General features: G+C 37.9%; 1 protein-coding gene across 1 annotated transcript in view; it reads left to right on the top strand.

Annotated features, from left to right (window-relative positions):
- DENND3 (DENN domain containing 3) overlaps positions 1-24,942 on the top strand; it is a 32,193-nt gene extending 7,251 nt beyond the window's left edge. The window contains exons 5-23 of the mRNA XM_065753626.1: positions 2,510-2,621; positions 4,154-4,273; positions 4,674-4,892; positions 6,196-6,317; positions 6,767-6,922; positions 9,062-9,158; positions 12,014-12,117; positions 12,439-12,620; positions 13,238-13,759; positions 14,440-14,702; positions 15,366-15,536; positions 16,517-16,646; positions 16,996-17,103; positions 18,515-18,654; positions 19,815-19,975; positions 21,256-21,389; positions 22,417-22,532; positions 22,659-22,796; positions 24,430-24,942. Of these exons, the coding sequence (XP_065609698.1) occupies positions 2,510-2,621; positions 4,154-4,273; positions 4,674-4,892; positions 6,196-6,317; positions 6,767-6,922; positions 9,062-9,158; positions 12,014-12,117; positions 12,439-12,620; positions 13,238-13,759; positions 14,440-14,702; positions 15,366-15,536; positions 16,517-16,646; positions 16,996-17,103; positions 18,515-18,654; positions 19,815-19,975; positions 21,256-21,389; positions 22,417-22,532; positions 22,659-22,796; positions 24,430-24,630 (3,196 nt within the window). The 3' untranslated portion in view covers positions 24,631-24,942. The remainder of the gene's footprint in view (positions 1-2,509; positions 2,622-4,153; positions 4,274-4,673; positions 4,893-6,195; positions 6,318-6,766; positions 6,923-9,061; positions 9,159-12,013; positions 12,118-12,438; positions 12,621-13,237; positions 13,760-14,439; positions 14,703-15,365; positions 15,537-16,516; positions 16,647-16,995; positions 17,104-18,514; positions 18,655-19,814; positions 19,976-21,255; positions 21,390-22,416; positions 22,533-22,658; positions 22,797-24,429) is intronic.
- Positions 24,943-25,222: the final 280 nt, after the last annotated feature.

Below are 25,222 nucleotides of genomic sequence, written 5' to 3'. Positions count from 1 at the left end.
GATTTTTATTTTTAAGCTTGTAATCACTTGCTTTCCTTGATTCCATTTGATAGGTAAAATCTGAGTATTCTGTTGTTTTTCTCTAATTTTTTGCCCTTGTGAAACACCTCCAGTATGCTTCAGTGGTTGGAGAGGAAGGAGTGAAGAGATAACGTTATCATTATTTCTATTACTGATCTTTGGTTTTTTTTCCTGTGTCAGGAATAAAACAGTTATTGGGATGTGTGGCTGTTCTCAGTGGTATGTTTTGAACATAGTTCTCTGCACAGCTGGGGTTGTTTCAGGTTTTTGTAATGTTACAAAGTTTTGTCACTCCTTTCCTGTAAACCAGAGATGAAGTTATCTTTCATTTAAGATGCCTTAAGTCAGGAGCAGTCAGGTGCCCTATGGCTTAAATATTGAATTTCATGTTTCCATTGAGCGAGTGTGCTCAAGTAGTAGTGCCTTGTATACTTAACAAACAATATCAGTGGATTAGGAGAGTGTCTTTGTTATGCTTCAGTGATGTTTTGCTGGGTACTTCAGGTGATTTTTTTGTTCTACCAGTCTGGGGATATGAACAGAATTTCTGGTGGACCTTCTGGTGGAACAGTTTCTAGTATGTAACCCTTTCCTGGTAATAACTAGTGAAAAAAGACCATTTGCTATTGTTAATGAAGGCCTGATTGAAGAGCATCTACACAGGTTCTGCTTCTCTTCTGGATCCTATTATAGCAAAAGATTCTGTTATTCTCCAGGATTCTGCTGTGTGGAACCAGTTTGTTTCCATAACACGCAGTGTGAAGGATTACACACAGCTGGGGTGATCTTTGCTTTCATGTACAAGAGTCCTCAAAAGGTCTTTATCATCATAAGTATTCCCAGATAAAACTTGGTCTTCCAACTTTTCTTGTATGGCCAAGTATTGTAGAAATAACAGCTGAGAACTGAAATTAAACTAAGATACAAGTGCAGTGTCAAACGTTAAATCCATGTAGGTGCTTTGTGCTGCAAGGTGAACTTGCAAACTTTCATCATAGTGATGATGATCTTCATATTCTGTTTAATTTTCCAGATAGTGGTTTCAGATCTATAACAATCAAAATGGACTCTGTGCTTCTTCCCAAAGCACTAGTCACTTCACAACACTGCAGTCCTTGGATTATTCTGTTGTTATTAGAAAATTATTAGTTTGTTTTTAAGTGGAGAGGTTTGGGCACCTCACACAATCTGCTTTTACCACAGTCTGTTACTGTATGTGTAAAATGAAATATCCCTGCCAGTAATCTCCTTCTGTTTGAGCTCCTGTCTTGGATGCATGAATAGCTTCCATTCAAACAGTAAATCCTCCAACTTATGTACTGGTCTTCTCATCTGCCTTGAGAAAAGTGTATGAATTGCTTGCAGCCCTGAGGCACTAAAGAGGGACTATTCTTACGTGTTCTTGCTAGATGGAAAATCTGTTTGAAGGCAGTTAATAGAGGTAATGGAAGGTTCATAAACTCCTTTCCTCTCTCTTTAATGTTTCAGAGATTACCTCGTTTATTTCAGCAGACTTGGCAGTGCAGGGATGTCAGCTGCTATTACATTGCATTAATGGGCACAGTACACTGGTTAGGAAACTCTTATTGTCCCTTCTGTACATCTCCTCAGCACCAGGTCAGGTTGATTCTGTTGTAGCATTTACTGAATGTGTCAATAAATGCTTATCAATCTCAACTAATAAGAATATGTGGCTGAAGTATGATGATATGCTTATTCAAAGTGATTTTACTCCCTGATTTTCTTTGCTCCTTCCCACCCCTACAGTAGCTGATGAGACCAAGACTGTTTCCAAATATGAATTTATTAAATATGGTGCTAATACAATAAAAAGCTCAGCAATACAGGACAGAATGTTTTTATTCAGGCATCTAAATTCCATATACAAATACAGCATCCTGATTTCTAATACATCACCTGATCTATTCAGTTGCTTTGTAGACTTCCCTCCTCAAGAAAAAAGTATTCTTCAGCAAGAAGCCAATAAGGATACCAAGCAAATTAAAACCTCACTGGAGAATATAACCATATTAAGCTCCTAATTTTTGCACATAAAGATCTGCAGGCTTACATTTTGGGTGTTTAGTTTCTGATCATTATGTTGGACATACTGGATTGCAGTCTTAACATCCTGGATGCTTAAATGTTCACGAGTTGATCAGGCACATGATACAAACTGCATGGTCTTTGTACTTTGTAGCCTTGGAGCAGTTGAGGTACTATGGTTCTAAAACAGAGGTATTGGACAGGTTTGCACAGCTGTATTTATTCTTTTCGTGCTTAGGACTGGTAACAGTTCGCAGTGTCAATGCATTCTGTTGTGACAACATCATTAAAATTAAATGGAACCATTGAAGTATGCAATAAATTAGAAACATAATTTGGTATAATACTTTCATTGATCCTAATAATGTTTTTTAGCTATAGGTTATACTAGCAGAAAAGCCCCTTTCCTGTTTGTGAATAATTGTCTGTAATTTAATTTCAGCTTACTAGTGCAACTGCGATCTTTCAAGGATTTAGATGTTGATGATCATGTAAAAGAATTTGCAGCAAAACTATTTTTAATACCCAGCCCGCCACCAGGACCTCTGCACTTGGTAATTACTGATGCTCAATTTCATAATTATTTTAACATGACATGTTATAAAGTTCTAGGATGTTGCTCTTGTATACATCAGAGAAAATTATTTACTATCCAATCAGAGGTCTCACCTGCTGGTATGTAATGGATGTCAATACCTGTGCTCTGAAATTAAGGCTATGCATTATTAGTATAAGGAATAATGTGACTAGGGTGCAGGCTGGAGCACTGGCATGCTTGTTAGTCATACTGTTTGATTTTTAATGCTTTGCTTGGAAAGATTTGGCACATCCCAAATTGTTACTGTATGAGATGATGCCAGGTGTATGTCCAGGCTCAGCATAATCCAACTTAAGGTCTGTTGAGAGTCAGCCCATATAATCTCTACCAGCAGCTGCTGGAAGCTCCAGTCTGCACCTGCTCTATATGAAAGGAAGTTTACCTTTCACCTCTACAATATGCCATTGCCATCTCACTGAATACACATGCCTGAACTTGAGCAAAGTGTGGGAGTTCCCTGTCTTGTGCCTGATACTGAGCCATGCTGGCTGATGCATATGTCATCGTGACTGTCATCTTGATTGTGTGCTGGATTGATGTGCAGCTACGTGACTAAGAAATAGTGCAGCCCTTGTGGGGAAAAAGATGAGAATAAAGAAATAAGTTGCTGGAACAACACATATGGTTCTGGGCTTGTTCATATCTTGTCTGAGTGGCTCTGGGGAAGCAGAACATTGTATAGTGAATTAAATGTTATGGATAGGGTGGATTTGCTGCTGCACAGACAAGACTGAGCTGAGAAGAGACGCTCAAATAAATGTTTGTATTCTGTGTGGAAGCTGAGATGCCTGAGTTGGGTTTTTTTTACAACCCAAGTCAAGCTAGATGTAGCTGAGTTGATGATTTCAGCATGTTACCTTGCACATAGCTGAAATTGTTCTAAGGAAGCAGTGCTTCAGCCATATGCTTCTCCTTAGCTGATTTCCTTGACTCAGAGATGAGGGGTTAAAGCAGAAACAAATAGAATAGCTGAAAGATTGAATGATTGGCTAAAACAGCTGCCAGGTGCTGAGAAATGCAGCATGTACAGTGTTCATTCCCCTGATATTCGAACTGGAATATTTGAAACATGGAAAGAGGTTGTTTGTTTCTGTTTGTTTTGTCATCTTCATTCCAGTTCATGCTCAGTTCTTTGGTTCAAACTTTTCCTATTTCCTATATAAATTTTATTTACAGTTGGGAAATCCAAAGTGTTTCTAGAAAAATAAATTGCATTATTTTATTGAAATTGCAACAAATAACGTTTTAAAATAATTCTTTCCAAGTTATATTGGCTAAGGAGCATACTATTATGAAAGGAGACTAAGTTCATTTTAATCTTTCAAACTAGATATTATGTCCTTTAGTATTTTCCATTGTTTCTATTTCCATTTTCTTTAGTATGTGAATACCTGTCTTCTTGCAGTCAATTGATTTTAGTAGTTTGTAGTTGGAAATAAAATTCTGAATGAAATTTCATTATGAAATGGAAAACATCTGATATTGCAGGTATTTAATATGAAACCACTTCAAATAATTATTCCTTCACGAGATGATCCGGACAGTCCAGTTATTGACTTGGATCTACATCTTCCATTGCTGTGCTTCAAACCAGAGCAGGTGCTGCAGGTAAACCTAATCAATACTTTAAAATGTATTTGAGATTGACTGTAGTGAGGATTTGTGGTTTTTAAAAGGAAACAAGATGTTTTAGATACCCAAAAAACATTACAAACCAAAGAATTCAGTTATGCCCATTCTTGAGCATGGAGTTTGTTTTACCTCTGTGAGATAACCCACGTGTTCCTTCTAAAGCTTAACTTCTTTGACCCTGGTAGCAAAACTCTTGCTGACATCCACTGTCACTGTTTTTCTCTCTTAGTATAGATCTCTAAGTGGATGATAGTTCAGTTTAAAAAGATGTAAGGTAAATGTTGAGGCTGTTTTGCAAGCAGATGAAATATCTGTGTATATCTTGTATGTTTTAGGTGTACCTCTTCATAAACATTTAGCTTTTTGTTGCTTTCAGATTTTGACCTGTATTTTGACTGAGCGAAAAATTGTGTTCTTCTCTTCTGACTGGGCCCTGCTGACACTTGTAGCTGAATGCTTTATGTTATACCTTCATCCTCTTCAGTGGCAGCACACCTTTGTGCCTCTTCTGTCTCGTCATATGCTGGATTTTGTAATGGCTCCAACATCTTTTCTCATGGGATGTCATGCTGATCATTTTGAAGAAGTTAGCACAGTAAGTTTTTGACTGATACTGTTCCTGCTCTTTGTTACCTATGCATTTATTTACTTGCTTCTTTACGATGCAGTTTGAAGCTTTTATTTTATTGAGGTATGTAAGAAATGAGGAAACTGAAACTGATGGAACCTCAGTGGAAAAAGCTGCTTGTTTATAGCCCTTACCATTCTTTTCTTTGGAGAATGATAAACTCATGACTTCTGGGAGTTCTGTTTTCAATTCAGGAAAAAATCCACCATATGTTGTGTATAAATAGCTTCCCTTCAGAACAGTGAGGTTATTTTTTTCTTAAAGATTTGTGTGGATTTATTAGATGACTTTTCCAGTTCAAGAGGTGAGCATGCACTTGAAAATGCTCTAACAGCACTGCTGTTCCCTATGATGGAGTTAAGAACTGATAAAAAGAAAAAAAGAATGTGAAGAATACAATTTCTCACTATTTTGAAGGTTAATTTTTATCATCTTTTCGACTCTTAATTTAAGCCTCTTTCTGTGTGTAATGCAGATTTAAAAACTCAGTGTCACTGCACTGGGCTAATGAGAATATTCTTTTGAGTGTGTCACGTCTGTTTTGAATGCTTGCAGGAAACCTACCATGGAAAGATTTGTGGAAGTTTGTGTTACATTAATCCATCTGGTTATAAGCCAAAGTGTAACTTTTAGGTCTACTTAAGTCCAATTTATAGTCCAATTTATTTTTAAGTGTTAAACCTTTTTAAAAACAATTCATTTTAACAGCTAAGATGCCATCTCTGTCAGAAATAACTACAGAGAATGCACTTTGATATCATCTGAAAGATTTTTTGTTTGCTTATGGATATTGTATCACAGTCAGGTCTTTAAGACTTAAAACTGTAGACTTCTTGTCCATGTAACTTCTTGTGGGTTAGTATGTGTTTCAGTGTTTGAGTATCTTCTCTCTGACACAACACAGTGTAGTTACAGGAGTAAATGCTGAATGTATAAAGCCTTTATAAAACTTCTTTCCATATATAGCTATGGCTGTGTACATATCTTCATGTATGTTCCTTTTCAAGGATTGATTTTAATACCCAGTATTAATGTAATGCTATGTAAAGAGCATATTAATTACCAGATGTTTGTGAACCAGGATTAATGTCTACGAAATTAATGACATGAATCCTGAAAGTAATTGTTTAGTTTTCCATGTGGTCTTCTAGTTTGAGGAAAAAAGTAATCCTTTTGTGGTTTATCTTCTGACTGAAATAATGCATTGCCAGAGTTAGATTAAGGAGAAATAGAAATATATTTTCCTTAATTCTACTTTTTTTCTTAAAAGGAAGGTGAAGATTTAATTCTAATTCATATTGATGATGGGTATATTTCACATTCAAAAATGGTTGAAGAGGAGCCTGAAATTCCAGATGTTCCAGCACAAGCAGCAGAAGCATTCAAGAAAAGGTGAGAAGATGTTGAAGCTGTGTTTAACATAGTACATAAATCATGTTGGACCTTCTTTCTAAGGTTAAAAAATGGCTTTTGTATTATGTAATATTAATTTATATTACTTCAATCACATGATACTGTGATAGAAGAAAAATAAAATATTGTAGTTAATTGATATACAAATTACTTTAAGCCGTCATAGCTGTATCGTGCTGCAACACCTAGAATGCCTGTTGGTTTCGATTACTGATTATTCTCTGAACTTTCCTGTTCTTCATACTGAAAACTGAGTGCACGTGCACTACTATGACTCCCAGAAATCTTGTTAGCTCGTCGGCACTTGTAAATCAGCCTTGTACTTTGTCTTGCTAACAGTTATGTGAGGTCTAAGTGAATTTTCCTAACAAAAACCAAGGAAACATTGGTGGTTGGATGAACCTTGATAATTTTCTTTTTCTCTGTAGAGTGGAAAGTCTTCAACTGCATTATGATCTAGAGCTGTGTCGTCTCCGTGCCACCACAGATCTTGGTGAACTTCAGATGCGCAGAAGGGCTTGGCAGCAGAAACTGAATGCAGAAGTTCAGCAGATGACTTTGCAGTTAATTGTTAATATCTTCAGGTCAGTGGATGTAGTATTTTTATTATGACAGCATATGGTTGTTGTTAAGATGCTTCCACTGTAATTGAGAATTCTCTTAATTTGTATTACTTCCTAGGCACCCTGTAGAACTCTGATGTTTTGTGAGGAAATACGAGAAGGTGGTCCTGCTTAGAATGTCAGTAATACATGCATTCTGGTACATATAATACCAGTTCTACACAGCCCTGCTTGAGCATGGGAGTTGAACCAGATGACCTCCAGAGGTCCATTGCAACCTCTGTATTTCTATGATATTATGTTGCTAGGAAATCTTAGGTAAAGCCATTCTAATTCTTGAATTTGCATGTCTCTTATGTGAAGATTTCAGAAAGAGAAGTGCAGCTCTTATAATTAAGAAAAGCTTCAGGCTCAGAGATATTAATTAGTAACTGAATACCATACTGGTCAGTCATGCTACAGAAAAATGAATTGTAGAATCTTTTGAGTTGGAAGGGACCCTTAAAGGTCACCTAGGCCATCTGATCTGCAATGACCAGGGGCACCTACAGCTAGATCAGATTGCTCACAGCCCCATCCAGCCTAACCTTAAATGTCTCCAAGGACAAAGCATCTACAACCTCTCTGGACAACCTCTTCCAATGCTTCACCACTCTTATTATAAGGAATTTTTTTCCTTATATCCAATCTAAATCTTTCCTCCTTTAATTTGAAACCGTTTCCCCTTGTCCTATCACAACAGGCCCTGATAAAATATGTCTTCTTCATTCTTATAGCCCCCACCCCCCCAACCCCCCCTGTAGATACTGAAAGTCCATGCTCAGGTCTCCCTGGAGCCTTCCCTTCTCCACGCTGAACAGCTCCAGCTCTCTCAGCCTGTCCTCTTAGGGGAAATGTTTCATCTCTTGGGTCGCTTTTTTGGCCTTCCTCTGGATGCAGTTTAACAGGTCTACGTCTCTCCTGAAGGTGAAGGAAACAGCAAGCTGCAGATAGCACAGCTGGATCTGGAGAATGAAATGCATTTACAACCTGATGCACCTATGGAATTTAATGGATTTCAGTGTTTGGCAACAATATGTTCCAAATAAAGATGAGCAAGAAATGCCTTTTTCCTGCTAATAGCTTTAACTGTTTAACATGCTGAATGCTCAGCTTCAAAAAATGAACAGATACTTTCTACTTGATATAATAAAATTTTGCAGAGCAATTGATTCTTTTCTTGCTTTCTTTCTCCTTTCCTTCAAACTTTTTCTTTATTCTTTTTTTTTTTTTTTTTTCAGCATTGTTTCTTCTATCTTCTAACACTCTACCTACCACCATCCGGGAGTGAAGGAAAGTAAATCTCTGATGCAATTCTGCTGCCAGTTTCTACTGTCTTCAGTGAAGCACTGTAGTATTATTTTTTGTGCATGGAAGTTTTATGTTTAAAGAAAAGCATGATAAATTATACATAATTCAATAGAAGTATATACTTGTAATAACCACCATTTATCTGAGCCCACATGGCTTGATAAACTGTGGGCTAATATCTGTGAAAGATGTGTGATATAGAAATCTGGTTTTCCAGGGATGGCACAGGGCCTCTGTCTGTTGTGATCATTTATATACTAAAAATTGCATCATTTTTTTCATAACACTTCCTGTTTTATTTCAATAAACCTGTTTCTTTAGATATAACACAATCATCAGTTATTGCTGGCTTGAGGATCAGAGTTTTAGAGTGCAGCAAGAAGTCATCTGTCTCACACATGTTAGAGATGCTGTGCAGTGAGACAACATGACACTAGATCATATATTCCAAATTGCCTAAGTGAATGCTTGTCTTTGTAATGCCTCAAATGGTTTGTCTGTGATTCAGTATATTAATACAACTTCAAGACTGGAGACAGATTGACTTAAGTGTAAATATTCCCCTCCACAGGTTGATGAAATCAACCCTCCACCCCCTTTGAAATGGCAGTTGTAGTAGGTAGCCTGTCTTCATGTAAGAATCTGTGCTCTTCTCCTGTGTTTCAGAGGCTCAGACTTGTTCATTAGAACTCAGTTTGCCTTCTGGTACTGCAGCTTATTTCTACTAGTACTAGTGGGCTGCTGGTGCAAAAGGGCAACTTACTCACAAATCTCCAAGCATATTTATCTGTTTATTTATTTTATCCCCAGGGAGGTAAAAGACCATCTGAATTACGAACACAGAGTGTTCAACAGTGAAGAATTTCTGAAAACAAGGGCAATAGGAGACCAGCCATTTTATGGAAAAGTAAGTTCAGTGCTAAAAATGTTGTAATTCTGTTAACATTAATTCTGAAGTCAAGATTGATAAAAATTAATGGAATGGTCACAGTTTGGTCTGTGTAGTGTTACTGACTCACCAGCTTTCACGTTTATTTACTGCAACCAGATACAATAGCAAACAGCATTTTGGAGAGCAAGATATTATATGATTTCAGAGCAAATTAAAGTCCTCCAGGGTGAAATTGACATATGGCAGATGATCAGTAAAGCTACATCTAAATTGCTTTTTAAGATTAGGCTCCTATCCAAACTACTTTGGTCAAAGTCTGTGTCTGGACATGAGTTTTCAGCATGGTTATAAGCACAGCAGGAGGAGTGACACAAGTCAAAGTATCAGCTTCATCTAAAGCCTGAGCAGCATGGTATGGAGTTGATGGTGCCTGTTTGGCTCTGGGCCATGAACACATCCATTTCTCACAATGCATGACAGTGAAAGCACACTGCAGGCACTGAGTGTCAGTTGACTCATGTTGGGTTATAGGGTGTGTATGATGTCAGGTGATTTGTGTCCTTAAAGTCTGCAGCATTATGATGCATGTGGGGTATGAATTGATTGAGCTGACGTGGTTTACCAGGTATTCTAACTATAGCTTTCCTTTATAAAGCCTATGAAGTAAGACATGAATAGTATATGGCCTTGTACCAGGCTTGTAGGCAGAACCACAGCCCCTCAGGCCAAGGGACACCCTAAAATCCCTGTGTAGTTTTTCCTAGCCCACTTGCTAACACAGAATGTTAACATATTGGAGTATGTAACCCTCTAGGTGTGTGGATTTTGCCTGTAGAAGTTCTTCTCATTGCTGCCACGATCAACTTGATCCTGCTGTTAGTGTAAGCTTGATTTAGGCCCTCTGCTGAAGTTCACAAATGATTTAGATTTTGCCAGTGTGTGAGGTGAGACAGATTACTGTGAAAAGTATAGTTGTGTTTTCTTTTGGAGCACTGATGCAGAAGAAAGCTTTTAAAATAACATATTTTAAGGAAGGGGTGTGATTTCTTTGTTAAGAGATATAGAGTAGTTTTCCATGCCTTTGGTGTAAGACTTGCGTATCATCAAAGGCTGGAGATTCTTTGGGTGAGTAGAAGTAATGAGAAAAGGAACTGAGAACAGAAAAAAGAGAGGTTTGGGGAAAGAAAGAGACTGACAATAGACAGATTTGTGCCAAAGTTTCTTGCAGTGTTGGAGTACTTAGCTCCGAAGTGCAAAGTTTGAGATCTTCACCCTTGCAATCGAGACTGTTATTTTACATTGAACTGTTTGCACCTAATTAGTTTAATATTATTAATATTAAAATAATATTAATTAAATATTAATAAAATTAATATTAAAATAATATTAATTAATTAAATATTAATATTTAAGATATTAATTGAACTGTTGTATATCTGAGAAGCAGAAGTCTCATCTTTTAAGGGTTTGCATCTAGGCATTTACAGTGTTCTAAGAGAATTTTCTTGTAATAAAGCAAGCAAAATACAAAATTTTCAACTTGTGATTTCCAATAGCAGGGTTATTAACCAAGCAAAAGCATATCTTGATTAAGTGAAAAATAATTGCAAGACCATCACCCTGATCTGTGAGTGTCAATGATCAGAACCTGATTTATGAAGGGCCATGAGAAATCTTCTGCAATTAACACAGCAGTTTTTAAACAGATACTTAATAAAGAAGGTTCTTATTCCAGCCTACTTTAATCACAGAATTGTAGGGGTTGGAAGGGTCCTCCAGAGATCACTGAGTCCAACCCCCTGCCAAAGCAGCTCCCTAGCCCAGGTTGCACAGGTAGGCATCCAAGTGGGTCTTGAATGTCTCCAGGGAAGGAGACTCCACCATCTCTCTGGGTTAAGATGCTGTGCTGTTGTTTAAGCTCCTCAAAAATAATAAAGTTGTGTGCTCATCACTTCTTGGTGAAACTAAGTTCTTCAGAAAGCTGTGGGTCAAAGCAGAAATTAAATGAGGAGTAGCAGTATACTTGTTTTCAAGATCTTTATTAATCTCACAAGATAGCCAAATATGGAGTAATTGCTAATGGTATCTAGCATTATTGGTAGTGTTAGCATTATCTCAATCATTTATCTTTAAAAACCTTTAGAAAGCACTCAGTTGCTGCTGCGTGTCAACTCCTGTCCATACAACAGGAAATAAAATATGCCATCTACTGGAGAACATGTAAAACAGAAACATGTAAAACTGAATCTATGGAAGCACTAAGGGTGCACTGCAAAGAGATGTGTAAGGTGGAAATGGGCAGATAAGAGGCCTCTTCAATTTGAACAGTCTGTTTGTTGGCAAAATGTTTCCATTAATTTCAAAATGGCAGTATTACTTATGGATCTTTCTCATTTGCATTTTTAAAGCATCATAGCAAAACCTAAATATTTAATCAATAATTTGTTTTTTCCCTTTACGGTAACTGCAGGACTAACAAAGGTATTTTGGGCAAGCTTTTGGAATCAAAAATCAGTAATCAGAAGTCTTTTTGTTTATTATTTTTTTAACTTACATTTAAAGGTACAGCTGTTCTTATGTAAGTGCATTAATGCTATGGGTGAACTTCAGTAGCTAAATCTGCCTGGTTTTGCTCAGTATTTTCCTTTTGTTTGCTTTCTTCTTTTGAGTGCTGATCTGAGATTACTATTTGCCTCTAAGCAAACACAAGGTGAATGAAAGTTGAGTTAGTTCTGTTGCTGAAGAACTTCTGTTTTTGTGATCCCTAAAATGAATGCCTTCAGTTATATGTCTTCAAAGATGATAGAAATGAGTAGAATGTGCTGCTAACTTGGAAGTGATGCACTGTTAACTGGTTTTGTCTCTCACAGGTTTTAGAGACCTTCATGTTTCACTCATTTCTTAAAGCTCGTTTGAGTAGGAGGATGGATGCTTTTGCTCGACTTGAATTGAGCACCCAGTCTGAAGAGGATAGGTAACTTTTTCCCCTTGCTTACTGTGGTTTGGAGCATTATCAGAGATAAGTGATATCAGTGATAGAAGACCTTTTGACTGTGTTGGTGTCAGATTAGGCTGTCTATGAATAAGATTGAGATTATTAATGGACCATTTATTAAGCTTACTGTGAAAGGGCGATATGAATGTGTCCACTCATGGCTGGTAAAACTGTAAATTGACACTGATTATAACTTGATTTTTTTTCTTCTTGCTATTTCATACTATTAAGTAGTTATTTAGTATATGTATGTATGCAGAATTTTACAACTAGTTTTATAATTGTTAAATATTTTTTCAGATTAAACTTGATGTTTCGTACTCCAAGAAGACTTACTATGGAGAAAATGGCTTCTAAAAGATCTAATTCACAGAGCATGATTAATAGACGTATGGTAATCAGTATGCCTAATCTGCAAGATATCAAACTGCCAGAGAGCCCAACTAGAAAATCCTCACTTCGAAGAGTAGAGACAGCTGTTGGTGAGTGAAGGATGTGCTGAATAAACACTGTCTTTTTTGTGACATTGTTGAATGATTTCCACAAAAACATTGTCAGATGATGGAAGGAGATGGTAAGCTGGGTCATTTTCAGCTGGGGCCCATCTGTGCCTCTCTTTCCATATTAAATCAGCCTGTATTCTGCATTAAGTTGTACTAGGCCACAAAAGGTAAGGATGTAGCTACTGTCCTTACTGGCCATTTCTGCACTGCATTTGAACATACTCTTAGATGTACCATTATTTACCCAAGCAAGTCCTTTACAAACTGGAGATATGGATATATTCATGCAGAATTTTACTTGCATATTTTTATATATTATAAAGATAAATATGGATAATGTGAATATATGTCTTAAAAGCATTACATGTATTTTCTAGAAAGGGTATTATCAGAATGGGGAATATTCTGACATTAAGAATGTATACAGGAAGACATTTATGTCTTCAGCATTACTTTAATCTCCAGGAATTTTATGCCATTTCATTTCTTGTTGTGATGGGATTCTTTTTGTTTATAGCACCACTGGTTGCAAAACAAACAAAAAACAAATCACGCTTTTCCTAATTACTGTACTTTCTTTTTTTTTTCACTTTTAGCTGTGAAAATGCCTTCCAAATCAGTTAGTACATTCAAAATCCCAGAAATTCACTTTCCTCTGATGAGCCACTGTGTTCACTCCTACTATACAGAATTCTTCAACCATCTCAGCAAAGCTATAAATACCTTACCACCTGATAACTCAGCATTGCTGGCAAGGTACTTCTACCTCCGGGGACTTATTAGCTTGATGCAAGGGAAACTACTAAATGCACTTTCTGACTTTCAGAACCTAGATAAAACAGATTTAAGAATTTTCCCTACTGAACTTGTAAGAAAAATTGTGGAAACCTTGCCTCCTTCTGAGCGTTTTCAAGCTGACCGCAAGCCTGAGCTGAAGAGGCTGATAAGCATAGTGATGGAACAGCAAAGGGAAGTTATGAAAATAGATGACCACGTAAAGCACTTTGAATTGCCAAAAACACACATGCAACTGGATGATTTTGTGAAGAGAATCCAAGAATCTGGGATTGTCAGAGACATTGACACTATACATCGCTTGTTTGATGCCTTAACTGTAGGTGAGTAGAGGAGACGTTTTCACTCAACATCCACGTTGACACAGTGGCAATTTAAAGCTGTTATTGTGAACTAGGATAACAGAAAAAGTGTCTCCAGTTGTTTCTCTTCTTAATTATTAGTCAGCTCAGTATGTGATCTTTTGTTTGTGTACGAGAAAACTTTCTTCTCTTGTGAATGAGATCTGAATCTTGTGATAGACCTCTAAAAGCACAGTTTAAGAGTGCTTTTATAAAGTACTATTCAGTTCTATTTCTATACCTACTTACTGCAATCACTGTTATATTTTGAGGCTGCAGAGATTAAGCATTAATTAAAATAGCAAGATTTTTTTATGCCTAAAGTAGCATACATCTCATAAGAACTTGTTTGAGATTCTGCTGTCCATGCTCACTTGAATTCTTAGAATAATTAGAGAAGTACTTGGAATAACTGTTGAAGTCTTTAAATTAACTCTTGTAACTCCTGCTTTTCTCCTGGGTTGGTAAGCATGTTGTATGCTTGTATTCAGTGGAACCAAGAACTGGAATGTCATGGTGAGAAGCATTCAGTTTAGTAGTGCTTACTTGGTTCTGCTTATCCATTTTACTGTTAGAAGTGAAAGTCACTATCTTTCAAAACTGTCTTTCTATTTAAATCTGCATAATAATTTCTCACAGTAAACAGGTTTTTAAATTTTTAGGGCAGCAGAAACAAATTGATCCTGAAACATTCAGAGATTTCTACAACTACTGGAAAGAAACTGAAGCAGAAGCTCAAGAGGTGAATCTGCCACCAGCAGTAATAGAACATCTGGATAAAAACGAATGTGTCTACAAGTTGTCTTGCTCAGTTAAAACTAACTATGGTGTAGGAAAAATAGCACTGACCCAGAAGCGTTTATTCCTTTTGACTGAAGGAGGACATCCTGGCTATGTCCATATTGCTGCTTTCAGGGATATAGAGGTGAGCATTGAGTGATTTTCTCAAATAATTCCAGCTTTGAGGATGACAGAGCCCTAGAATAAGCTACTTAGAGAGGTGATGATGTCTCTTTGTCTGGAGATTTTCAAAACTGACTTGTGCAATTTGCTCTGGGAAACTTGCTTTAATAGCAGGGATGGTTGGACTAAGTTATCTCCAGTGATCCCTTCCAAGCCCTGTGATTCTGTGGATGACAAGCCACGTTCTGTTCTACCTCAGACTGTCTCAGTAAGAACTGTAATAAATGGCTCTGAAATCAGGAGCTCACAGATAATTAGAGATCTTCAAGGCAAATAATTTCAGGGTAGATGTGTGCTAGATGGAGTGGTATATAAAAATCCGAAGTCCTTTATCTCTAGATTTGCAGAAAGATGCAAAGCATGTTAGACAGAGCCAGAGGAATACAAGAAAATGAATGTAGAATGTACTGTTTCGACTAGAGTGTCAGAGAGCCAGTCTGTATCCACTCAGTAGTGAAGCCTGGGTGATATTGTTAGTGATTATTATTTTCACAAAACCTGCTGAGATCATTTTTGCTTACTGAAATACTAACTGTAGTTAAATGAAATAAGCTACCCTGTAAGATTAATCCTACACCTTATCCGTGTCTGCATGGTATACCTTCCTTGCTTTTCATGTTTCCAGGATGTTAAGAACACCACTGTAGCTTTCCTTCTTCTGAGGATACCTACTCTGAGGATTGAAACAATATACAAAAAACAAGTATTTGAAGCTAACCTTAAAACTGAGTGTGATCTCTGGTACCTGATAGTGAAAGAAATGTGGGCTGGAAAGAAAATGGCAGATGATCACAAGGTACAAATATGGGCACAGCCAACTGAACAAGCGTGAAGTGTGTGCTTTCTGTCTCTGTTCTAAATAATTCACGTATCAGACTTGGAGTTTCTTGGTTTTCACACATGATAGCTAAGTAATAACCTGTTGGTTTTGGTGTTACTTCTAAATACACCACATCCATAACTCTTAACAAAATAGTACGTTTAGGTATGTGCAATTAAATACTGCATTTAAAAATAAGGGATTTTTTTCTCCTCCATTACATTGGATCTTTTTGTTTAATCACTAGTTTTGTGAAACAGATTCATAGCTTAAGCTTAGAACATGAGGGAAGTGATCCTAAAATAAATTTTGCCACATCTTACTTCCCAATACTTAGAGGAATTTTTATTTTTATTTTTTTGCCATGCTGGAATCTTGGTGGCTATAGATCCTTTGAGTAAGTAGAGCAAGATATGTTGTTCTGCCCTGAAAGGGCTGAGGAAAAAAAAGATCATACGAGCATAGTTTCCAGCTAAAAATACTAAATTCTCCACGAGTGATGAATTTAATAGTAAAAATGTATCTTGGTGATTTTTTTTTTTTTTTTAGGAAGGGTTGGGATTGTTTTAGCTGAGATCAAGAAAGATGTTCTTCTCTAGTATGCAGACAGGTCCAGGATGAAAATTGGTATCTGTCCTGTGTGTGCTGCCTGTCTTCCATCAGTGCAATTCATACAGCTTCAGTGGTACACCCTGAATCAAAATTGTGCCAGATCTGAAGTACCTTTTTCAGTGTAGGGAATTAACTGTAGCTCTTGGTTCCCTGCTCTATGCCTTTGCTTTGGAGTGAAATGTGAGGTGATAGTGGGGTTTGATTCCAGGAAATGTGGGTTATGCCCCAGGAAAGCAACCGGCTAGTGCTTGTGCTTAAGTGTGACTTGCATTGTGATGGTTGAATATGGAGACTTGCAAGAATAATGTGTAATGGTTAAACTACAATAAGTTTTTTGTCTTTAGGATCCTCAGTATATTCAGCAAGCACTAACAAATGTTCTCCTGATGGATGCTGTCGTTGGTGCACTGCAGTCTTCCAAAGCCATATATGCAGCCTCTAAACTGTCTTATTTTGACAGGATGAAGAATGAAGGTCAGTCACATGGCAATGCTACAAAGCCTGCTGGTCTCTCATCATCTGTTTCAGCCTTTTCTGTTTGCATCTTGTTTTTCAAACTGCCATACTTTGCTAAATATTTATTTTTGTTTAGTTAGTATATTGATATCAGTATAGGTTTCTGTGTTCGTGTGGGTTTTTCTTGTGTTTGTTTTTTTGGGCATATGCATGCTTCTCTTACTTAAGCACTGCCTGTGCTTTCACAGTCAGGTAAAGTTAGAAGGAAAAATGGGAATAAGTGGTGTGTAATTATTCTTTCACAGGAATTATAGATCTGTTTCAGGCTCAAGTGTGCACTTCATGACCTTTTAAAAATCTATTTTAGTGCCTATGATGATCCCCAAAACAACCTCAGAGACCTTAAAGCACAAGATCAACCCGTCAGCTGGTGAGATGTTCCCGCAGGCAATAGATGTCTTGCTTTATACTCCAGGTAAGGTGATATTTCCTTTTGTTAGCTTTAATTATCCTATAACATATGTTATCTCCTAACACCTGGCACTCTGACTGCCTGATTTTGTTCACATTCTGACAGGCCCTGGTTGTGTGTAGAATACTAAACCAGAAAATTATAACAGTTAAAAGAGCAGTAATATTACATATTAAGGTAGCTTTCAGTCTTAATTTGCCATCCAATGTGTGTCTGTGCCTTATAATTGTCTTCAATTATACTTTAATGTGTCAATTTCTCATGAAGTCTTCTACCTCACTCATTGAGCAGGGTGGAAGAATGATGCTGCAGCATTGATCATTGTTCATTTTTATCTTCCTATAGAGCCATACAGGAGTGTTTAGCTGAATCACAGTGCAGAAATCCCAGCCAGATCTATATTCCCATGACTCTCACTGTATAGTATGTGATCTGATATCTAATTCATCCCACATGATTTAACTCCATCCCTGAAGAATGCATTATTATTTTCCTTGTGATCTTTTGTGTGATATTTGGCATACTTATATCTCACTAATTGAAAACACACTGGAAATATAAGAAGTTAAGAGCAAAAGCCTCATCTCATTTGAGATGCTTGGATTGAATTGTCTTGGATCTGATTTTTCAGAGCAGTCATATGTGCACTTAATGAGATTTCAACCTCAGTATAAACTTAGGTTTCCACCTCAGGTTTCACACCTGAAAGTGAGGAGTGTGCTGTTAGTGTACACCCATGAAAAATGACTTGCACAAGAATTCTGATTGAGAGGCACTAAGAACTCTCTAGATCACAATTTTTGTCTTGCTCACTAAATGCATTTATCCAGAAAGTAGAGAAGAAATTCTAGAGATAAATATCCTTTGTTGCATGATCCTGATTTAATTCAAGATCAAACATGCACAGTGCCTGATCTGTGAGGGAATAAATACACCACCATCCATAAAACAACAACTACAAGAAAAAAGAAAGCTCTTGTATCTGGGGCTGTGAATTTGGGTTGAGAGATGTTACTAATTCTGAGTTAATTTCATAACCTTACTCATCTGCTGACTTAAGTTCACATGTAATTCCTAGTACTTGGGCAACCTGAGACAAAAGCTCAGAGTCAATTTCACAGTTAAAAAAGTTGGATGGAAAATCTGTGTGTGGTAATGGTGGAGGATTTGGTTGTGCTTTTCTTTCTTTGAATGGAGCTTGCTTGCTTTTAAATGAAACAGTTATGTGGAAGATGGAATGAGTGGAGTTACTAGTTTTATTTCATGGGGTTTAAAAGCTTCCCTTCATTAACTGGTGATGTTAAGTTCTAGAACACAGAGGATGTTGCTCTTCCTCTAATAATGTTTTTTTCCATGTGTCTCCAAAAGTGGTTTATTTTCTTTACTCCTCTCATCTTCTCTGCTTTTATTCTAGGGCATCTTGACATTTCAGAAAGACCTGACAATGCTCATCCAAAACTATGGTGTGCTTTAAACGAAGGGAAAGTGGTGGTCTTTGATGCATCTACCTGGACTATTCAACAGCACTGTTTCAGAATGGGCCGCTGTAAACTGGTAAGACTAACACTCATACCATGACTTAGCTTTGCTGATAGCCTAATTAACACTGAATCATAAGCTAGGCCACGCAGTCCTTCTTTAAAAGTTGTAGAAGGATATTTGAGTTGTTTGTGCTGCAGTTAACATGGAGAAATGGAGGCTTGAGGGGAAAAAAAGGCTTCAGAATGAAACAAGTCAGCTGGTAGGAAGTGATGGACTGACTGAGGGTTCCTGGGGCAGGAAGGCTGATCTGAAACAGTTGAGTGGAAAGAATCTGTATAAGAACAGAACAGAGAGAGCCCTAAGCATAGATGAGAAATCATCTGTGCAGTGAAGAACTGGAAACTGGAGAAATGTGTAAGGAAACTAGTGGATGATACTGTAAGATAGTCTAAACAAAGACTCAGATGACAGATTAAAGACAGTTACTTGTGGAAATTTGAATCAAATCCCTCAGTGAAAGGGAGAACTGAAACAGGCTTTGCACTGAGTGAAAAACACACAGAAGAGAGAACAGGCAGCAAAGGGATTTGATAGGTAGCTGGTATGGAAGTTGAGAAATATTTCTGCAGATAAATGTGGGGAAGAAAACGGAAAAGGAAAGGACGCAGCTGATGGTAGTGGAAAAATAGGAATCTTGGAGAAGAGTTGGACCCTGACCTATTCTAAAGAAGAGGAAGAGGGGGAAGACTTGGGTCTTGTGGGGACTCAGAGGGGAGAAAAGTTAAGTTTCTGAATGGGGGAAGGATGTTCCAGAGGCAGTAAAGGTGAAATTGATATTGTCCTAGGCACCACTTCTAGCTAAAGTAGGAACTGTGTTTATATCAGATGGTTCCTACAGCTTCCAATCCAGAAGACAGAAATATATTGAATTCTGTGGTTTTTCCCTGGCGCCATCTGTAACTTCAGCTTTGTTTAAGCCAGGAAACACAGCTTTGAATCAATGACCGAGATACATTATTCATCTTATTTACTGAAAGTTAAACTCAGCAAAGAGATCTGTCCTCCTTCTCCCTCCAGCAGAGCAAAGGATAAATACTGGAGTGATGAATCTTTATCCCTTACTGTAATCACCAGAAAGCTGTGTTTTCATAATGTAGCCTTTTTCTATTTTACATTAAAAAGTGTTTTCTTTTCTCTTCAGAATGATATCTAATCCTGTTTTTTCTCCCCAGACTTGTATGGTAATGGTAGAACAGAGTCAAGTGTGGATTGGTTCTCAAGACTCCATTATTTATATAATCAACACTCACAGTATGTCTTGTAATAAGCAACTAAATGATCACCGTTCTGATATTACAGACATAGTTGTGGAGAAGAAGAATGGAATACCCAGGTATATTTAATTGCTATGTTTTCTTCTTAAAAAAATGCATCCACCAGCAAATGTGAGAGACTGGAAGGAGAATCTTCCTGTGGTTAAATAGAAAGCCACGTTATGTGGCTTGAACAGTATTCACCAGCTTGGAAAACTTACCCTGCAGTTAGCAGAGGACCAGGTAAAGTTCCAAGTGATGTAGTGTGGATTTTGAATTATTTGACTGAAGTAAAACCAAAAAGTTAACATGCACCCAAGGGAAGAACTTGTGTAGGAAATCAGTGACGGATTTGCCTTATCCTGCTATTGTCAGACTTTTCTTTGCCTAGTATTGTAACTCCCATATTGTGAATTGTAAACTAAATTTCCTTTCTAATGAAAAATCATTATGTACTTTGGAACAAAGATGATGAAGGAATGTATTTTTTCAGGCAAGAAGTAGAGCAGCTGGGAGTTGGTAGCATCCAGCTCTGTACGAAGCAGTGGAGATACAATTTAAAGACCACTTCCTTTTTGCTTTGAGCACTGTAATCATTGATCAGATTTTTTACAACAAGCTTCAGAATTTATCATGCATGTTATTAAGGAAATTACTGTTCCTTGTTTTGTTCAGAGAGAATGCTTTTAATCTTTTGGTAGTACTGGGAAGGGTGTTAACTGAAGGCCTTAACCAGTTAACTTTCTGTGACAGACCAGAGACAAGCCTCAGTTCTCCCAGTGCAGCAGTAGGCATAACTGGGTTCTGAGGGGGAATTTGCTTAGGTTGTCCTTAGGACCTTTTGAAAAAGGTACTCTTCTCTGAAGAAAATGAATGTCAGAGGTAAAAGGGATTGCTTGATTTGTTTTCTCAGGTGCAGTGGCAAAGAGAAGATTTTGAGGTGTTTTGGTCCTGCCTTGAGAGGAAAAGAGAAAAACAAAAGGCAACATTGTTCAGAAAAATTATAAGGGGTGTTTTTGTTGTACTTAACCCCTCAAGCATGATGTGATTGGTACTGTAGTTCACGTAGAGGTCTGAATTAGCCTGTGGTGCTGCCAGTGATGTAAAGACTTTAGAGTATAATCTTAGATGAAGAAAAAAGTATCTGTGCCAGAATACATTAGTTCCAATAGGAGACAAACAGCTACAAGGATGGCTGTAACCCAGAAGTTGCTTAAATGTACTTTGCTAATATAATAGAACTGGGAACCCAGAAAGTGATAGTACCTGGCCTTGAAGCTACTGGGGCTTTGGCTTAATGTAAAACTTTCTGAACATGAATGTGCAATGTACTATTATTTCTTTTTGTCTATATCAACAGTGAAGCATATTCAAGCAGCTTAGATGGAACAGTGATTGCTTGGAACATCAGCACTCTGAAGGTCAACCGTGCTTTTCAGCTGCCCTGCCAAAATCTGACTTCTATTAAACTTCATAATGACCAACTGTGGTGCTGTAAGTTAATTCCTCAGTAACTTAAAAAAAAATAATAAAAACACTGTTTTATTGGGCAGACCAATACATTAAACTCAGACTCTGACTTCACATACATGATGTTCCAACCCTCAGTTTCCACTTGGTGTGTTTAAGCAGCCTTCTGTAGATGGGGCCTACAAAACACATAATTAGCTAGCTTGAATCACTCCTGAGGGTGTTGCCTCTGCCACAGAGACGTGACCTCTGGCTATGCTGTTTGCCTGACCTCCCCTGGCAACACCTGTAAAAAGCTTTGAGAAAGTTCTTTAAAAGTCTAAAGGGGTAAATGTTTGCAAGTAACTTCTGGTATTTTGACTTGTTAAATTTGATTCTGTGGTATCAATCTGAGTTGGTAATCCTCACATTTGCCTTCTGGTTATGTTTAGAACTCATCACCCCTTCTGCAGGAGTCTGGATGGATGAAGTCAGGGTTTATGTTCAACAGCTTTACTCTTGGAGTAATTTAATAAATTACTTGAGGTCATTTCGTAAATGGTGATGGCTTCAAGACTGCACTCAATATAAGTACTGCCATGCTCAGGAGCCTGTATCTAAACACACCTAACAGAACAACAGGTGAAACAGAACAGCTGGTGCAGTCTTTGGGAATTCCTGCAGCACGTAGTAGCGATGCTTTGTGGTAAAGATTCAGCCCTGTTAACTTTGTAGTGCAAACACTCCATCTCAATTCTGTAGATGAAAATAATTGTCTACTAGAGAGCCTAACTGTGGGGTCTCCCAAAGTAAAGGAATCTCTTCTCTCCCTATTTTTGGAGTTTTTATCAGTACAAACATCTGTTATAGTAACCAATATTAGGAGAAAACAGATGTAAGAAACAGATACTATAAAAAAAACAAACAGGAAGGACCTCTAAGATGTCACTGTTGATTGAAAAATAAGACAGCTGTTAGAGGCATCCATTTTATTTTGCCAGTTTTGTTCAGGGGTTGTGGATGTGTAAGGAGTTGGCACTTCTGCTAATAACACATTTATCTAATATTGAAGGTACTGGAAGTTGCATATTTGTAATGTCAACTTACGAATTTCGACTACAGATGAAAATTGAGCATCACCTGAAGGATGTGTGTTCGTATTTCCTCTGCTTCCAGCTCTTTCCTGAGGTATTACATTTCAACTGCTAGTGAAGAAAGTGTGATTGTATGCCATGCCAGCAACTATGTAGTAACTTATTGCAATATACTTGCTGTCAGCTGTGCTAAGGTTAAACTAAACTTTCTGTGCTTCAGAGAAATGAAGTGTGGGCATCTTATTCAGGGAGCAGTGACCTGTATATTTGGAACACCAAAGACTTTGCAAGCACACCTCGGAAAATTCATCTTCAGGATTGCTCTGAGATTACCTGCATGATACAAGTCAAAAATCAGGTGAGAGATATTTGGGCTGGTTGTCACATGTAGAATTCTTCACTAAAGCTTTGTTTGTTTACAACTCTTGTGGGCTTTCATTAGTTAGCTTCCTTACAGACCATCTGCCAGTGTATTAGTTTGAAACATTTTCTTTTAAATCATAGCTTGCCACAGCTGGCTGCTGTGACTGTACCCCAAAATGCGTGACACGCCATGAAGTCTCCCACAAGTAATTAAATGTCTGGTGACTTTAAGCCATTGACATTTTCAGGGAATGGTAGAAGCTGAAAGTTTAGGTCCCTTGGTATTTAATCTCAGGGCTCCTAAGACTAAACCTTGGAAAAGGTTAATAGGCATGCTAATTGGCATTTATTGTTTGCCTATTTTTGTAGATGACCTTTTTCTTGTTTGGTTACTGCATGCCTAACTGAACAGAGACAAAAGGAGCCAACGTTTCCTACCTAGCCATCTTGAGTCCCTGTCATTTTTGGCCTCGGGCTGTGTACCTGCTGTTTCTGGGTGGTATCAGTAGCTGTGCAAATGACCATAGTTGTGATACCACATGGGCATGTTTAGGGTTAACTTACAAGTTAATAGCTGATATATATCCGTTAAGGGAAAATATTTTCATTTTTCCCTTGAGTTTTCCATCCTCCCATCCTGTAGAATGGCATTTTTTTTTTCAGGAAATGTCTTATGAGATAAGGGAAGCTTTTTGTGTCTCCATCTAAGTTTGTGAACTGAAATGGAAAAAAAAAAAAACACCCAACCTTTTGGTACAGCACTCCCCAGAGCAGAGCTGGGTATGTTTAACTCGTATTTTAAGGCAGCTGGCTTCCTCCTACTCACACTGCTGCCTGCTGCAACCTGTGCTCCTGGGTGTCATGGAGGGGAGATGAAGAGGTTTCCCAGAGCCTCCTCCTCACACCTTTTATATCATGTTATTACCTTATCACACATTCCTCTTACCCACATGCCTCTGGGAGTGTGGACTTACCAGTACAAAATTATCCACCTGGAGACCACAGCTCTTTTCTACCAGCCCAGACCAGGTGCCTGTGACCCATCCTTGTGTCTCATGGTGGCAATGCTACGTAGGGAAAATGCACAAACCCATCCATTTTAATTTTTATCTTCACTTATGACTGTTGCTCCTTGCCCTTGATAGTTTTAGTTCTTTTTCACTGAATCTTCTCTATGTTCTTGCAGGGTGTGACTGGAACTAGTCATTGTGCTCAAGATGTGGGCAGGCTGTGCTTTTTGCACAGTGGTGAAGTGACACCTTCTGTCTGCACTGTATCTGTGTGACATAAGGCAAACTGAGGGCTCTGGGATGGGAGCCCTGGGCAACCTGCTCCCCTGATTCATTCCTGATAGTGTTTCTTCATGTACTCTGGTCTTATTCTCTGTTTAGGACCTTTGCTGTTTTTCCAGAGTTGGAAGTCAAACACAACAGTCTGATTATTTACTTTTCCCCAGAGATCCTCTTCAGATCTTCTTTGTGTGTAGGGGAACCCATTTACTCCAACAGATACATACATAGGAAGCTCTCACTTGTTGTCATTCTCCAGCTCAGCAAAGCAAAATCCTATCTCAACTGTGTCTTAAAATGTAATGAATAAAAAAAAATACTGTTTTGTTTTTCCTCCAGATGTGGGTTGGCAGCAGTGGAACATCACAAGGCAAAAACAAAGGGAAGATCTACGTGGTCAGTGCTGAGAAGAAGACTGTGGAGAAGGAGTTGGTTGGTCATGCTGACACAGTAAAGGCTCTTTGCTCTGCAGAGGACAGATACGTCCTCAGTGGTGCTGGAAAGGAAGAAGGGAAAATTGCCATTTGGAAAGTTGAATAGTTAAGCTATTCAAAATATGCCTACCTGTGCTGGAAAAAAAGTGAAGACCTCAGGCCTTGTTTACCATAGCATTTTGTTTCTATGTCAGCCACCTGTCAGTGTTATTTTGGTATTTATTGAGCTATTTTTAGTAGCTAGTTGTTGTTGAAAATCAACTTAGAAATGGATCTCTCCTCGCACCCTGTATTGCACCTGGCACGTTTAATGAGGAAACAAATGTGAATAGAGGGATCACTGGCTTCAAACTTGCCATATTTTGTTGTGAAGGATCACAGTTACAGGCCAGGTCTGTTATGCAGGCCTCCTTAAATCAGCTGAAGCAGCTGAGGAGAGGCTCAGTAATTCCACAGGATCTCTTTCTAAGCAATGCATATAGGAGCTGGAAAAGTTCACTGAAATCAAACTAACAGACAAAAAATCCCAGTACCAGACCCAAAGAAAAACACCCCAATGGATTTGTTTGATTCACTGAGTTAATGTAAATGCTGAGTATTTATCTTTCTGAGCTAGCAGCTGGAATTAGCTGGGGAGACTGTCCATTACCACTGTATGTGTATGTTTATGGTGCTGTATTATTTAAATGGTAGATGCA

Source organism: Cyrtonyx montezumae, unplaced genomic scaffold (genome assembly GCF_038088225.1).
Source record: "Cyrtonyx montezumae isolate F1298 unplaced genomic scaffold, pur_monq_1.0 scaffold_8, whole genome shotgun sequence".
Taxonomy (NCBI): domain Eukaryota; kingdom Metazoa; phylum Chordata; class Aves; order Galliformes; family Odontophoridae; genus Cyrtonyx; species Cyrtonyx montezumae.
Note: the sequence above shows the minus strand (reverse complement) of the source record. Positions and strands in the feature narration are given on the sequence as shown.